This window comes from Caenorhabditis elegans, chromosome X, assembly GCF_000002985.6.
Source record: "Caenorhabditis elegans chromosome X".
Classification (NCBI taxonomy): domain Eukaryota; kingdom Metazoa; phylum Nematoda; class Chromadorea; order Rhabditida; family Rhabditidae; genus Caenorhabditis; species Caenorhabditis elegans.
The window spans coordinates 12,445,869-12,461,694 of NC_003284.9; the positions used below are offsets into that span (position 1 = coordinate 12,445,869).

A 15,826-nucleotide genomic window follows, 5' to 3' on the forward strand; every position below is an offset into this window, starting at 1 on the left:
TATTTCCTGAACTCGCTAACATGTTTTCTATTAATAACTGACTCAGTTCGTTTTTCGAATAAACGCTTTCATGGGCTTTTTTTTTTAACTTTTTCAAACTTGCGCTACTATTTTTTTTGGAAAATAGAAATGGAATTTTTAGTTGATCAGCCAAAAAGATTTAAGACTTTTCTAAAAATGTTTGCATAATGACAGTTTGTGAAATATTCTTGACTTACTTGACATACAAATATGAACATATTAGTTTTTGATAAATTCAGTAATCGCTTATTAAAAACGATTTTCAGAGCTTGACATTTTCCGGCCCTTACTGTAAGGATACTGTAGGAGTACGTTTATTTATAAATAGATTTTTGCGTTTGGAAGTTGAAGGTCGCTCCGTGAACGCGAATGACAACATTTTCTTAAAAAGGGTCCACAAATACGATTCACTTGTTGTATTTGTGAACTCAAAACGGTCCCAAAAGTGTTTCTTTTCAAATCATATTTTTTGAGTAATTAAACTAAAATTTCCAATTTTCTAATGTTCCAGGTTGACCAATAAAACCGCTATGTACTTTATGACCGGTTAATGTCAACCTACACCAATCGGTAATTGCTTTCAATTCCGGAAACAAACTTTGTTGAGTTTATGCCCATTTACGTCCATTTTTAAAGACAAAGCTAACTTCATGAAGAGAAAACCAAAAATGTTTTTCTCAGAGTTTATTTTGGATATTCAGTTTAGTCGATTAGATTTCTAAATTGCGAAGTACTGTTCCTTTTGTTTATTTTTTAACTTCCAGTGTTTCCATTGTTGAGTATTTCCACGATATCATAAACGATCGCAGTGTAGCCGGCTGAAGTATACAAATTCTGTCGAATTGATAGAGTTGCTGACTGTGTATATACAGATAAGGAAACCCCTTTTCCGAGGGAGACAAATGATAAGGATGGACATCAAGACTAAATGTCCGAAGTGTTTTCTTTTTTCTGCAAAAAAAAGAACGGCGGGGAAGATGATGCAAAGTGTCGGAAGATGGGGAAATACCTATATGTACCTAACTTTCAGCGAAAAAAGTTATCATTGAAATTTGGTTTTAGAAAAAATCGTGGATAGTGTTCAAAGTTGATTTTAAATACAACAAAGAATTTGGTTTTCGTTGAAAAATCATTTGGCATTCAAATTAACGCAATACCAATATTGTTTCTCGTTTTTCAGCTTGTTCAAACAAAACACAACCTCTGAGCTCATCATGTAATACACAGAAATATTTGTGTTGCCTTTGCTGTCTCTGCTTTCCCCTTTCTCAATTTCAATCGATATCCGCATTCCGCCTTTTTTTTTCAAGCAAATCTATCCACACAGGATGGAAAATATTGCAAGATGGCTTTGAAGATGAAGACGAATGGGTGAAAATAAACAAAAGTGAGATGTTAGGACATCTCATCTTTGCCTATGTTTTAATCTAAGAAGCTTTCTTTAGTTTCTTGCCCTAGATTAATCTCATCTCTCAGCACTTTAGCACATTCCTCATTCCTTTCAGTTCAAAGTATTTCGAGCAAATAACCCCATAACAAAATTTATAACTGTGGAACAATGTGGGCGAGATCACAATTTATTGTGTTTTTCGGCTCGCAGAGCACATTCATTCTTTCTACTAATGTTCATAGCAACGGGAAGTACAAGTAGGCTAAAGGTCGATGCATGCTTTTGTTTTTTTTTCTTGGATTTTTTCTTGGAAATGAGCATGCGTGTTAATTTTCTAAGAAAACTTATCAAGAATTTTGGGCGATATTTGGTTGATATGAGGCGTTGTTCATATTTGTGGTATTATGGCTCAAAATCTAAATAATGTGTTCTAATTAGGGGTGGCAAGAGTGCGACCTAGGTCGCTAGGTCGCTGTTTTCATTTAGGTCGCATCGCGACCTAGGTCGCATTGCGACCTGCGACCTAGCGACCTGGGTCGCATTGCGACCTGCGACCTAGCGACCTAGGTCGCATTGCGACCTGCGACCTAGCGACCTGCGACCTTGCGACCTGGGTCGCATTGCGCTTTGCGACCTGAAGTACTGACATTTTTTATACTAACAAATTGCTACAAATCATTTATTTTACATTGTTTTCGATTTCTTATCCATAAGACACCTTGTCGAAAAAAGTTAGAACAGCCGACATCCGCCGGATTTGCTGCTTTTTTCTACGTTTTTAATTCGAAAAGTGGAAAATTAAATTTTAGAAACAACAAAAACCACAAAAACGTGAACTTTTTGAAACAATTTGCTGAAATGCATGGTTTTATTTGTAGAAATGAATTCTTTGTTCCGTACTTTTGAAAAAAAACTACGCATAAACTTATAAAATCTTAATAGAGAAAATGTTATTGGAATATACATATTCTGCAATCTTTAGTTTTCGAGTTATACAGTTTTCGAGTTATACGATTTTAACAACTCAAGTGAATCAAAACCGAAAGAGAACAAAATGTCGGTAATTCAGGTCGCAATGCGACCTAGGTCGCTAGGTCGCAGGTCGCTAGGTCGCAGGTCGCAATGCGACCTAGGTCGCGATGCGACCTAACCCTCTAGGTCGCAGGTCGACCTAGGTCGACCTATAGCCACCCCTAATTCTAATATATCAGGAGATGTTTAAAAATAGTTCATGACTGCCAGATAAACACACAATTTTCAAAGCAATGTATCCGTTTTGTTGTTGTCAACTTAGGTATTAGTGCATGCGTGGTTGTAATAAGCACAAAGCTGAAATATCTAATTTTAGGAAAAGCACGTAAACTTTCTTGTTTTATCATTATCAAGTTTCACTGTAAAGTTTTTTATTATTTTCAAGTTGTCTATGGTGGAGAAATAAAAAGGTTATAGTTGAAACTTTATTGTCTTATCAGTAGTCAAAAAATTTTTGAAAACCCTCACTTTTCTGAGGTGTATTTTCTATTTTTCCAGAAGTCATATCAAACATAATACAGTAGGGTTCTAGCAAACTTTAGTGAACATTCATTGTTTGAGTGGTCTTTCCAGTTGCAACAAATACTACGTATTTAGATAAATATCAAAAAATTATAAAACCTAGCTACTGTACCAGCCAAAAATTAGCTAAAATGATGATTTTATCTTTAAAAAAAATTCAAACTAGTGTTTTAACCAGCAACAGTGTAAACCTTTATAGAAGTATATGTGATTCGTCGTCAAAAATGCAAGGCAATCGTTTTTTTCAAGTTTTTTTAATGATAATGCTGAAATCTTGAAAGTTTGCTGAAATGTACTAAAAACTGAGTACTACTTTGTATTTATCTGGCTGTAACTGTTTGTGAGCTGCAATTACTTTAATACAAACCAACATTTTTATAGCGCTTTTTCAGAGCAAAATACATGGCGTAAAAAACAAGTATGTACATGTGTTTTGTTTGTAACTTTTCTTTTGTTGCTTGGTAAAGATGTCAATTTAATATTGTTATTGAATATCACAATATAATGTAGGCAATCTGCTACTTCAAACATTTGAGACAGCAAGACACGCAGGCATCTCGACAAAACGGCGCTGCTGGGCAGAACAGGCCGGCCAGTGTCGGCAGTGGAAGAGGGCGACGGCGACCGTCCGTCTTTTGGCCGCATGTTCTCCCCCATTTTTCCTCTCCCTTGCAAACACTTTTTATTCTCTTTCTACGGTTTGCAATTCTGCCAATTCTGCAGTGTTTCGGCGAAATGAATTTTCTTAGTTTAAACTGGGAAACTATTAAGCGGCAGTGTGATAGGCTTGGTTGCCACAAAAAAGTTACTCGTTTTGTTTTGCAAATTTACAAAATTTTTAACAAGTTGCTAAATTCCTTTTTTAAGTCTTTTTTAAATATACAATTCCAATGCAAAAAAATATCCCAATGCGTCACATGTTCTATATTTTCCTTCATCACTCCTCGTCTTGCATGTTTTTCAAATACAACTGTTATGTGAATACCCTTTCTGAAAGAAAATTATTATTTACGCCCAACGTTCTTTCAGTTGACTTAACATCACTCAATAGTTTCCTTTTTCAGTTACTTGGGTATACTCATAATGGAAGAACCCCACCCAGCACCAAGGAATGATCGAGATGCGGAAGGTGAAGAGGCTAGGCACGCTTTAAGGATGGAGAGACAACTTGCAATTCGTGAGGGACGTTATCTGCCTCCACTCCCACAACTTCCACCATTGATCCAGCTGATTCCTGTGCACCGCGCTCAGGCGAACGAAGCTGTCGATAGAGCCATTGAATTTCAGCTAAACCAGAGGCGGCAGTTTTTGCTGCAACACCTTCGACCTGAGCATTTTCAGCCTGGTGGATTCTTTGATCCGCAGCCAGAGGGAAACTATCATCCTTTGTCTCCACAACATAGTGACGAAGAGCTTGATGACGCGGAAGAGGAGATTGAGAGACAGCGACGAATCCGCCAAAACTGGAGAAACTACATGAACCAGAGAGTTGATCCCATTCCACAAGAGATCGTTGACCGCTTGCTCCGGGAATACGACAATTGGGCAAGAGCCGCGTTAAACAATAACAATGGAAATTTTCGAAACTACAATGCGATGCTCTCCCCATCACCATCTCCATCACCAAATGCATCACCAGCACCGTCAGACGACGAAGATCCGATGGAGCACGTGAATTCTGATGATGAAGATGTCGAGATGCTTAATGCTCAAATGATGGAAATGCGTCCCAATCAGCCGAGACCAAGAAAGCGTCATAATTCTCAAGGACCATTACCGATCAAAAGGAAAAGAGTCACTTTCAAGGAGGACTCTTCAGATGAGGTTCGGAATTTTTCGGGCTTTTGAAATTTTTTGCAAAACACCCAAAAAATTTTACAATATAATCATACAAAATTCAAAATTTCAGGCCATCAACTCATTCGATGAGGACAGCTCCGATTGCAATGACAATGTTCCAGTCAACCGTAAACGTGAGGAATAAACATAATTAATTCAGCGAGTCAGCTAATGTCAAAATGTTTAGAATATGACGACGACGACGAGGGATTTTTCGGAGGACCCCCGGCACGCCACAACTCCTTTGTTGCATAGAAGTAAATCTCAAATTAACCAACTTTTCTTCAACACACTTTTACCAATTTTTCTAACGAGAAACTACCGGTTCCCCGGTGGCACCGTACGCCATTTTCTGTGAATGTTTTTTTTCAAACCCCGTTTTTCTTTCTTTCTTTCCATTTCTGTCCGACTCATTTCCGCCACATTTCCTCGCCAATCCACTTCCCCGCACCACTTGGGATCTCGTTTCATTTTCATGACTGTTCTTCTGGAAATTTAATCACAAAGTCCAAAACTCATTTCTCATCCTGTTTTATACTCTCAATTTACTTTTTGAATTAACATTATCGTCATTAATTTTAATTGGGAATTTTGAACATAATACAATTTTATGTGAAATTACAACCTAAAACATAAATATCACAGAAAAATACATAAAGATTGGAATGTATGTGAAACTGTAACTAGTAAAATTGTTCAATATGATCGATGGGTTTCTGAGTGATGTAGGACAGATAACAATTCCAGAAGAATGCGACGACCTGAAAAATTAATTGAAAAAATAAACTGATTGATGTGTTTCGTTTCAATGGCGTGATAAACTGTCTAATAAAAATTGAACCTTTTAAACAGTTGTATTTTGGTTATGATTTATTCTTCAAACTTTGGTCAAAATGTACCTGGTTAAGTATTACTCGATAATTGAGTGGAACAAAGCACAAATTCACAACTTGAACAAATGGCCAAACCTGGAATAGTATTTTTGTACGACATAAATTTTTGAGTGCTTGGCAATAATAAAAAATGATTTGGAAGTTAGTTAGGTTTCACGCTGACGTGGCGCATGTTTTCTGTCAAAAATTCACTTTTATTGTAATTTTCATTACGTGTAAATTGCTTCTAAATCAGAAAACTTCTTAATAAAGCTTTGCTGATCGAGATAATGTTTTGAAATTATATATGTATTACTTCACAAAATAAGCAATTCTACTACAATCAACCTTATTTTTCACATAATTTTTAACAGTTAGAGGCCTTTAAATGTTTATAATACAAGTTGAAAAACAGTTTTCAGCAATATGGTGATGATGCTATTGATACTTTATTTTTATTCGAACTATTTCTCCTCAGCATCAGTTTTTGTTCGTCTTCCTCCAAATCTATGTTGATCCAATCCTCATTTTGTGAATATCAATGCATCCTCTTTTTATTGTGCACTCTTTCAATTTCGGGATAAAGCTCTGCTCTTTTGGCGAGGACGAGTCGCAAATGCGACACTCGCGCACACGACGACGAATCGCACCAGCGATTCACCACGTCGCAACGACAAAACTCGCATCGCCGATAACGAAGAGGACCGCCGGTGCGACATAGATGTCGCAATGGAAACCCGTTGGCGACTTGCGAATCGCTCCGACGACACCGCCGGCGATGTGGACTCGCAATGTTGGAGCAGTTGGATGTTGCGTGTCCGCGTCGCGACGAGCCAGCGATAGGCGACAAATGCAGGCAGCAGTGGCTCAATTGCGGCGACGACCCGCACATTTTCTCGGCTGTCTCTTTTCGTTGAGACGCCTTGCTGGGAGATGAGGCGCGAAGAGAAAGGAGTCCTCATTCTGTCATTTGGAGAGGGAAAAATGGGTGAGAGAAAAAGAAAAGGTAATAGAGATGTCCAGTGTGTGTTCCGATTAGAAGAAAGTTTCGAAATTTGAGGGAACTGGGTTGAGCGCAACGAATGTGAAATCAGAGATTAGTTGTGATAATTAAGAATGTTAAAATAGAAAAAAAATATATGTTGTGTCATTTTATGTTTTAATTTTATTAACTGATTTACCCAAAATTGAAACAAAGCATAGCGCCAGTAGATAATGTTCAAAATTGCTTTTATGGAGCTAGTTACATATTTAAGTAAAACTTTCTAAAAACTATTTCTAAAAAGTTGTATTACTATCAAAAAGTGGCATTTTCCTTGTTTACAACTATTTAAACTTCATTCGCCGACCAAATAATTTACTACAAGCTTGATATTTTTATTGTATTTTAATAATTTATGGTTGAAGATTGTATGGCTTTATACGGGCACTTTTAATTTTTTATTATTAGCTAATTCGTCAAAACTGTAACTGAGAAACTTAAGTCTAAACAATCTTTGAATTGTTCATCTAATCTTTGAATGAAGCTTTGAAAATGAATGTATTTTTTCCTAATTTTCCAAAAAAATGTATGTACCTTTAAACTTGTTGCATAAATGTTGAACCAATCTTCTTTTAGAAGATCCCACGACTTTTCCGCTGATTGGTGTTGCAATAGCCGGAGATTGAACAGTATTGCGGCGTTAAAGCAAGGACTAAAACAGAGCTGGAAAATTGTATTTTAAAGGTTGTTATTTTTATAAATTTGATGTTAATCACCTGGTCAATGCAAAGTTTTTTAACAAGAAGTAGTGATTTATTATTTCCTTTCACTTTTTCCAGCAAACGAAACCATATGAACAATGATGGCGCCTGAATAAACTATAAAAAAAATTTCTTAAAGGCAAGTTTCACCATAAAACAACTTGACAAAAATGAAAATCGGGCCGTCCTCCAACGATCCCATTCTTGGTTATGCGATAAGTATTGCGCTAAACAGTCACCAGATCCACTGATTGTTCCTGGAAAGTACTCTTCATATTTCCAAATTTATAACCAATTATCTATCCTCTTTCTTCTATCAAGCAACTTGTCTTGCCTGAACCAAACCATCACAACACGAAAGATGCGCAAATACATTGTTGGCGCGTTTTGTGTGCACAATTTAGTTTTTAAATCATAGAGTGGTCAATTTTAATTATGTAATCGGTTTTTTGCTGTCACCCTGATATAAATTTTAAATATTTGATTCAATACGTTTTCGATCAATTTTTTTTAAGTTTTGTTCATTTGTTTATTAAATATGAATATCAGGCTATCACGTTTCAGTTTATCGATAATTCGATTCCGGTCAACCAGAAAAAGTCAATTGGGAAACTTCAATTCTTGGATATATCCTGTTTTTGGGAAATAGTTGTCTTAAATTAGCAGAAAGATAAGATAAATATTTTTTTCAAGAAGAATGTTCACAACGAATGTAAATAGAGCAATTTCAAAAAATTGAGCTGGAATAACGAAAGAGCAATTTATTGTGTTTAAAACAATTTTTAATTAGTTCTAGCTTACTTTTCTATCCGATAAGTCTCTAACATAATAAGGTTTGCTTATAAATTAACGTAGGATTTACTTTTAAAACAAATTCAGCTAAACATGTTTATATTGCCAATCTTGTCTTAAAATTTGTGTTTCCTTTTTTATCATGTTCCTCGAGTTTCCATACTCACCAGCTATGCACATCTGCGTTGAAAGTGGATTTGTTGCTAATCTTCGTCGAATAAATAGTATTATTACCATAATTGTATCCCTGAAACTGTTTTTATATTCAATAATTCTCCAAATTTTGCCTGAAACTATTGAAAAATAGACTAACAGCTTATTCACAAGCTGCAATTCACACGTACGTGCCAAACATCAATACGAGCGTTTGTACTAAAGTCCACTTTCTCAATGGAGCGCGTTTACTGTGGTTAGGAAAAAATTGCGTGGCCTAGATACCACCGAACGCGCGCACCTTACCTTTTCTCCCTGTGTTTAGTGTTGTCCCCATTTTATATCTCCCCCTCCTCTCTGCCCACTAGTCTGTTAAATTATCGATTTTAATCCTCTTCTTTTTCATTCTAATTCCAAACAAATCAAAACTTTCTTTTTGAAACAAACGTTCTTTAATGATTTATATTTACAATTTTTGTCCCAATTTTTTAATACCAAAATATTATATTCAGAGTAGCGACCTCAACTCGAAATGCCGGTTAGAATCGATTTGAGCTCCAATGCATCGGTCAGACTGCTCAGTGTCAACGATGAGAACACCGCATGCGCATATTTGGCAAATCTCTACATTCCAATCTTCTCCCTAGATTCTGGAAAGGTGATTCGTCGCTATGAGGTGCCCAACCAGATTGCTGGAATTCATTTCAGTTTCAATAAGAAATGTGAGAAAGAGATTTAAAATAAAAATGAAATAAATTGTTAAATTTCAGCTGTAATCTACGCGGTCGACGATTCATTTGGACTTCACACTTTTGATTTCCGCACCGACTCGAAGAAGAAGCATCGCATGAACCCAGAGTCTGAGAATCACAACGTCGTCTGCACTGCATTGTCGTCGAACAGCACAACTATTGCAGTCGCTAGCTCCGAGTTTGGAGGTGGAATCCTTGACGTTCGGGGTTCTCGACGTCGTGAGCATCATCATCATGTTGTTTCACTTTACGACCTGCGTTACCCGAATGATCCAATTACTAGCTACTTCGTAAGTGTGTCATCAAGATGGAATTTCAGTGTTGGGTTGGGTTTATCGCCTGTAGAGACTCAAATTGTTCCGGAAAAATCAAAACTTTAAAAAAGTTGCAAAATGACAGATAAAATATCAAATTTTGCATTATTTTCCGTGCTCTGGAAGTTGCGAAATAGCTTTTATGTAATTCTTATCCTTTGTGGTACATTTTAGTCGTTTTTTCTTTTGTTAATTATAGTACATTTAAAGTCAATAGGTAACCAAAATGACCAAAACATTACCTGTCGGCCTAAAATGTACTTTATGTTACAAAAAATTGAGATAAACGACTGCAATGAAAAATGATTGTTAAATAAAAATAAATTTCGGATCGCTGCGACACGGAAAAATTTGAAAAATTGGAGGTTTTAGCTAAAATTAGGCAACTTTTATCGAAATTTTGAACCGCAATATACATTTTTAAAACAAAAGTTGAGAAGTCTTATTACTAATTGTAAATTCGTTCAGTCTGGCACATTTCAAGTATATACAAGTAAAAATCGCAAAATCGATTAACACAACCACAATAATCATCAGACTTTGAAAAAAATTTTGTATTTTTTGTCATTATATATTGGCAACAAAATTATAGTACGATATTTAAAAAAATCACAAATTTTTTTTTTTCAGAAACGGCTCAAATCGTCAGTAACAAGTATGGAGTTTTACTTGAACGGAAACGATCTGATCCTAGGAGATGAGAGCGGCTCCATCAAGTCGTTTGACTGTCAACTTCGAGATGAAGATAATGCTGTTCGGTGGGAGCGCTGGGCAACGGGACCCATCTCCAAAGTTGGAGTGATCAACAAGCGAATTGTGTATGGAATCTCCCGACAATCTCAAGCTTCAGTATTTGTTGACAGTAAAGGAAAATTGGAGGTTCTCTATGGAAGTGTCACTGAAAGCGCCGATGATCCAGTTGTTGGGACTTCAAAGTGAGTTTTTGTAGTAAATTGATCGCAACTCTAAATCAAAAAAAAAACATTTCAGAGCATATTACAAGGATCCAGAATGGTGCATTGGGCTCATCAAAGGAGTGAACGACGATATTCCATTGGTGGGGGTTCATGGTGTCAAGAAGAAGAAAATTGTAAGGGTTTAAGTCTCAAATCAAACTGAATTGCAACTGAAACTTTTCTTCCAGATCTCTATGACAGCAATGAACCAAGATGGTGTCCGTCAAGAGAAGCCAATGTTGAGCTACAAAGGTCACAAAGGAGAAGTGAAGTGCATGGCCGCAACCAAGGATCTTCTGCTCACCGGCGGAGAAGATGGAAAAGTTATTGTGCAGATTGCCAATTTTAAGTAAGTATACTTTGAGAAGGACAGGAAACTAATGTAATAGATGCTAAAAATTAGAAACAAATCAGAGTTTGAAAAATCATTTGATAAAACAATGAAACCATTGAACAATTTCTATTGCATTGCCAGATTTTTTGATATGCGATTTTTAGATTTTTATTAACCTCTAAAAAGTTGAAGTTGATTATTTTCATTCGCAAGTTGATTGAGCATGAAAAACAACCATTTTAAATTATAAATTGTAACTTTTATAGTGCCTTAAAATATTCAAAATTGCCAGTTCAAAATGTTTTTAAAAAACTTCGAAGTTATGTTTTTTTGAACCATTTTGGGTCTAAAATAACAATGTATCAAACTTCAGTACTCCACCAATATCCATTAAAGCAGCACATTTACACCTTGAAAATCAGAAAGTGTTTACATTTTCCATATTCACTGTAGATCTTGCCATCAAAAACTTAAATGCATATCGCATAACAACTTTTATTTTCAGAAACCCCAAGTTTGGCGATGACAACATTAACCACCACCGTCTGACACTGAACCGTGGCAATTTGGCAGAACTTAAAGACAAAGGTCTCGAGAAAGACGATGAAGCTATCTCCGAATCTGATGATTCCGAGTCGGATGATGGATCAAAGCCAAGTACATCTGCATCTGCATCAGTGTCTTCTTCTTCGAAACATAAGAAGGACAAACACGACATTCCATCAACTTCATCGGCAGCTTCTACTTCGTCATCTTCTTCATCCAAACATGAAACAAAAGAGGAGCGCAAAGCACGAAAGGAAAAGGAACGTGAACGAGCGGAAAAGAAGGCTAAGAAGGAGAAAGATGGTCATCGGGAGGAGGAAAAGCCCAAGAAGAAGGATAAAAAGCACGAAACTGAGGAGGAACGCGCGGAACGTAAGCGAAAGGAAAAGAAAGAAAAGGAGCGTCAGGAGAGAAAAGAGAAGGAACACGATGAGCAAAAGAAAAGACACCGCGACAATGAAGAGGGAGCTGGATCGAGCTCTAAACGGTCCAAAGCTCCATAGGCAATTCATAATTTTTGTTTTATATTTATTTATTTATTTATCACTTTCAACCCCAGTTCTTCTCCCAAAAGCCTTATCATTTTTCGCCCATTTAAATTAAGTTATAATTTATTGAAATTATAATATCATAGAACAAAATTTCGCTCATCCCAAGCATTTCTTTATTGATTTTTTGTTAAATTTACACCAGTCTTACTTTCAGTCTCGGATCTCCTTGCAACTATTGATCCCCATGATTCAAATTTATTGAGCATTCCTCAGACAGATCTACCTAAAAGTCTATTTTTTGTTGAATAAATTGCAATTGAAAAATGGGTAAAACTTTGAAATTAGTCTTAACCACTTATGTTGGAATAACACTTTACATTAAAATCTGAGTCTAACAATTATTAAGAAAAAAAATCTGAGTCTAACAATTATTATTATTATATTTAGTTTCATTTAACTTCCAATAACACCATTCTACCAGAGTGCTAGAGTGCTGCTATAGATGTTTGCCTTTATGTAAATGAACTCGATTAATAATGCAAAAAACTTATGGAGGTATGGGGAATTGAACCCCAGCCCTCTCCCATGCTAAGGGAGCGCTCTACCACTGAGCTATACCCCCAGATGACAACAGGTGTCAATTGGATGTTGAGATTCCCGGTAGAACATTCCACGGAATTTAGGTCTTTGCGATTGTCATCAACGACAGGGAAAACTATCGCAAGTCAACATATAGACAGGTTTTTCCGTATAAATTGCATCACAGCGCGCAATAAAGCAAATATAGAAAAGTATCTTTCAAATTGAGTACGAGTTTCTTATTCAATACTGTCATTGGTTGCTGTGTTCCTTCAAAATTTCAACTACACATGTTGTACAAAATAATTATTACAAAAGTAAGAAGATAATAGCATTCTCCGTTAGCCAAGTTGCAATGAAAATTAAATTAAACAGTATGTGCAAATGTTCATAAAAGAATTATAACCAAAAAGCAGTAATTGTAACCACGACGCCTAATATCTTTAAATTAGTTAATTACTGTTAAATGAAATTGGTTATATGATATCATTTAAAACAAAACTTGTTCTACACAGAAAACAAAAAAAATGTTTTCAAAATATTTGCCTCGTTATTCCAATTTTACATTTAAAAAATCAGATAATTATTTGATATTTATTTTCCTGACTTTAGAAAAACTTACTATTAAAACACTATCTAATTGAAAAAAAAACTATTGATTAGAAAAATAGTATGACTGATCAGATCGATGTTTCTTTTACATACTGGGGACCGTTTTTACTGTTTCAATACGTTTTATGAAAGAACTGCCTTAGCCCTTTCCAGATCGAAGTAAATTATTTTTTATTGAATCACATTGTGAGTATCGGTAATAATAGAACTGGAACTTATGCTTTGAGATCGGAAGATAAACAATTATCACGCTCAATTAGTTGTGTGACGAGGTGATTCACTTGAGGATACAGTGATCGGTTGAGCTGCTGATCCAGAAGGTTGGAATGAGGGGTAAAATCCGTTGAAGAAAGTGTCAAATGGAGTTTTACGAGGCGGGGATCCAGAATCTCGACGATTTCGCTTGTGCTGCACATCTGACATAAATTTGGTGAGCATTATGATTTGACAAAAAAAAACCAACTTTCTGGAAGCATTCCAATTTCCAGACATCGTTTCATTCGACAACTCCGACAAATCTTCCGATACCCAGTTCCATCGCGGCTTGCATTATTGCACCGTTGGTTCCTCTTACAGACATATCGTTTGTCATCGCTGATAGTTCTTCTGAAATTTTATGATGGGGTTTTTTAACTTAACAGTTTTCTGTGTAGCACACAGGCTTTATTGAGTCATACTGGTTTGAACTGAAGCATTGACAACGAAATAAAATTAAACAGTGTGTTTTAACATTTACAAGCATTCAAAACATCAAAACAAATCATCATCAAAAATGTAGTAGCGATAATTGTTTTAATATGATACTTTGAAAAAAGTTATAAGATGGTTTAAAGTCAGAAAAAAGTAATCCTTAAAGCTGCGAATATTACAAAAATTTTTGACGCGCTTGACAAATTGATTTTTGTTTCAATTCTGTTCATTTAACTACAAAACAATTAAAATTAACCTTCAATCGCTGCGACACGCAAAGTTTTTAAATCAAAGATTTCAGCTAAGCTTATCTAATATTTTAAAAAACCGTAAAATGTTTTTTTTTGAGACGTTTTCTAGAGTTCTCAAGTCTCAAACAGCAAAAGGCCATCTAAATACACTTGCATTATGAGCTTTCTTACCTGAAAAACGCAGCACATGCGGCGCATGTACGGGCTCCAAAGTGAAGCCCGTTAGCATGAGTTGACAAACACACTTGACAGTCATGCAAAGCACCCGGTGGCTGAAACTCCATTCTCTTTCCGCTAGCATCAAATTTTCTGTAATCAATGTGCCCGTCGATTGGTGGCTGAAATTTTTGGTGTTTAGATTTTGTTAATTGTGAAGAGATTACAGTTCTCATTTCTTGCTTGAAGTTTGTGCCCATGTCAAGTGGTGCCGGATAGAATTGTGGATGAAAAGGTAAAACGTCTTCTCGCATTCTAAACTTATCAGTTGATATTTTACAACTGTCTTTAAAAGTCGATCTACCTGGGCTGCTCAAATGATTTCTCCGCTAATAATGGAGGTGGAAATGTAAATTGTTGCGGTTGTTGTAGCTGTTGGTCTGATTTTTTGAGATTTTTTAGAGTTGAATCGTCTGAAGACTCCTGTTTAGGAACTGCTGTGAAATCTACATTTGCGTCAAATTTCAGTTCAGAATCGTATTTAACAGGGTATTCCACAGACAACACTGGTGGCTTATCCTGGATGTTTTCCGAACTGTGTTTGATTGTACTTTGAACCGTGTTTTCAATGTCCTTAGGTTTTGTAGAGTTTGTATTTGTTGAAAACGGGTGAGGAGCATGTGTCAAATTGAAACCATCCATGGTAGTCATTGAATTGTGCAATGGGAACGACTGTGCAAATGCTTGGCCTGTGAACTGAGATCCGAATGGATTAGGGAAGAATGCGTTTCGTTGGAAGCCATTAAAACGCTGGTACTCGGTAAAGTCTGGGAATTGAAGTCCTGAAATTCAAAAAATGAAGATCAGAAAATAAAGAAAAGATATATATCCAGAAACTTTTATCCTGAGCTGGGTAAGTATTTATTAATTTTCCCAAACTTAAAATATGACAGAGATTGCAGCTCTAGTTTGAAGTATTTCAAATGACCGACCATTTGCCGCATTTTCTCAAGAAACACTAGCAGCTTTATAACGAACCATACTATCTCGCAGCTTTTCTCCCAATTGTAGTATCTTTTAAATCATCTCCTACTTTAACCAACTTTACTCAACTTTTCTAAAGTTTGCAGTGGGCATTGCTAAAGTTGCTCAATTTTGGAATGGGCATTGCTAAAGTTGGTAGAGATTTTTCGGCAAATTGGTGAGTACTTTTAGCAATTACTTTTCGTTTTTTTTTTCAAATTATATGTAAACTGAGTGATAATGTACTGATCGATCCCACTTACAAAAAATTTCAGCCATACAATTACGAATTCTTGAAATTTTTTGACTTAAATGGAAATCAATAAAAAACGAATCACAGCCCTAGTTTTGTTCTGACAAACATCTCACCGATTCTTGGAAAGAAATGAGTCATGAACGGAGCCGTTTGTTGATGTGCAGCATCATTATCAAACTCTCCTGGATTTCCATCAGTCTGTTCACCACTTGGCCGGCCACCGAATGCAGGAGGAAAAGGGCCCCATGGCTGTTGAGGAACGTTGTTGTTCGGTTGCTCCAATTTATCCGTCATAGTCTTGATGAGTTCAGTTGAAATTCTAAAGTTTGGAAAAATGCCGGGTATGCATTGAAAGTGTGGAATCAACATTTGACATGCCATACAATATGAACCGTACATCAGTCCATACGAATAAATTAACAATCCCTCAGTGTCCGGTACTATCATTTTTGAAAGGAAATAGCTGTAATATATTGTAAAAAAATGTTGTTATGCCGTTTTC

The 15,826-nt window shown here is 36.1% G+C and overlaps 4 protein-coding genes and 1 non-coding gene across 5 annotated transcripts; 2 read left to right on the plus strand and 3 right to left on the minus strand.

Annotated features, from left to right (window-relative positions):
• Window positions 1–4,023: 4,023 nt before the first annotated feature.
• Window positions 4,024–5,575, plus strand: T18D3.6 (uncharacterized protein). The gene is made up of 3 exons (NM_077686.4): window positions 4,024–4,789; window positions 4,875–4,938; window positions 4,992–5,575. The coding sequence occupies exons 1-3, from the start codon at window positions 4,049–4,051 to the stop codon at window positions 5,057–5,059; spliced, it is 873 nt and encodes a 290-aa protein (NP_510087.2). The 5' UTR covers window positions 4,024–4,048; the 3' UTR covers window positions 5,060–5,575.
• On the minus strand, window positions 5,323–8,589 carry T18D3.9 (Mitochondrial inner membrane protein Mpv17). The gene is made up of 7 exons (NM_001029745.4): window positions 8,525–8,589; window positions 8,379–8,458; window positions 7,570–7,676; window positions 7,435–7,527; window positions 7,253–7,381; window positions 5,704–5,772; window positions 5,323–5,565 (listed from the first exon to the last, which is right to left on the minus strand). The coding sequence occupies exons 2-7, from the start codon at window positions 8,446–8,448 to the stop codon at window positions 5,488–5,490; spliced, it is 546 nt and encodes a 181-aa protein (NP_001024916.1). The 5' UTR covers window positions 8,449–8,458; window positions 8,525–8,589; the 3' UTR covers window positions 5,323–5,487.
• A 287-nt stretch (window positions 8,590–8,876) lies between these two features.
• T18D3.1 (WD repeat-containing protein 89) lies at window positions 8,877–12,089 on the plus strand. The gene is made up of 6 exons (NM_077687.7): window positions 8,877–9,086; window positions 9,135–9,406; window positions 10,061–10,365; window positions 10,421–10,520; window positions 10,575–10,735; window positions 11,226–12,089. Exons 1-6 carry the CDS (start codon window positions 8,897–8,899, stop codon window positions 11,767–11,769), a joined length of 1,572 nt encoding a protein of 523 aa, NP_510088.1. The 5' UTR covers window positions 8,877–8,896; the 3' UTR covers window positions 11,770–12,089.
• A 218-nt stretch (window positions 12,090–12,307) lies between these two features.
• T18D3.t1 lies at window positions 12,308–12,379 on the minus strand. The gene has a single exon. It is a non-coding gene; the product is annotated as a tRNA-Ala (tRNA).
• A 731-nt stretch (window positions 12,380–13,110) lies between these two features.
• odr-7 (Nuclear hormone receptor family member odr-7) lies at window positions 13,111–15,789 on the minus strand. Its single transcript, NM_077688.4, has 6 exons — window positions 15,438–15,789; window positions 14,410–14,887; window positions 14,273–14,360; window positions 14,061–14,227; window positions 13,412–13,554; window positions 13,111–13,364 (listed from the first exon to the last, which is right to left on the minus strand). The coding sequence occupies exons 1-6, from the start codon at window positions 15,769–15,771 to the stop codon at window positions 13,201–13,203; spliced, it is 1,374 nt and encodes a 457-aa protein (NP_510089.1). The 5' UTR covers window positions 15,772–15,789; the 3' UTR covers window positions 13,111–13,200.
• Window positions 15,790–15,826: the final 37 nt, after the last annotated feature.

Bases quoted from the DNA above. Each gene is read 5' to 3' on its own strand.
- T18D3.6 (NM_077686.4), top strand. From the start codon at position 4,049: ATGGAAGAACCCCACCCAGCACCAAGGAATGATCGAGATGCGGAAGGT. The intron at 4,790-4,874 runs GTTCGGAATTTT...TCAAAATTTCAG, and splicing joins AGGAGGACTCTTCAGATGAG to GCCATCAACTCATTCGATGA. The intron at 4,939-4,991 runs GTGAGGAATAAA...CAAAATGTTTAG, and splicing joins TGTTCCAGTCAACCGTAAAC to AATATGACGACGACGACGAG.
- T18D3.9 (NM_001029745.4), bottom strand. From the start codon at position 8,448: ATGGTAATAATACTATTTATTCGACGAAGATTAGCAACAAATCCACTT. The intron at 7,677-8,378 runs GTGAGTATGGAA...AGTACTTTCCAG, and splicing joins AACGCAGATGTGCATAGCTG to GAACAATCAGTGGATCTGGT. The intron at 7,528-7,569 runs GTGAAACTTGCC...TAGTTTATTCAG, and splicing joins TTTTGTCAAGTTGTTTTATG to GCGCCATCATTGTTCATATG.
- T18D3.1 (NM_077687.7), top strand. From the start codon at position 8,897: ATGCCGGTTAGAATCGATTTGAGCTCCAATGCATCGGTCAGACTGCTC. The intron at 10,366-10,420 runs GTGAGTTTTTGT...AAAACATTTCAG, and splicing joins CCAGTTGTTGGGACTTCAAA to AGCATATTACAAGGATCCAG. The intron at 10,521-10,574 runs GTAAGGGTTTAA...CTTTTCTTCCAG, and splicing joins GTGTCAAGAAGAAGAAAATT to ATCTCTATGACAGCAATGAA.
- odr-7 (NM_077688.4), bottom strand. From the start codon at position 15,771: ATGATAGTACCGGACACTGAGGGATTGTTAATTTATTCGTATGGACTG. The intron at 14,228-14,272 runs GTAATCTCTTCA...CAAAAATTTCAG, and splicing joins TCAAGCAAGAAATGAGAACT to CCACCAATCGACGGGCACAT. The intron at 13,365-13,411 runs GTTGGTTTTTTT...AATTTATGTCAG, and splicing joins AATTGGAATGCTTCCAGAAA to ATGTGCAGCACAAGCGAAAT.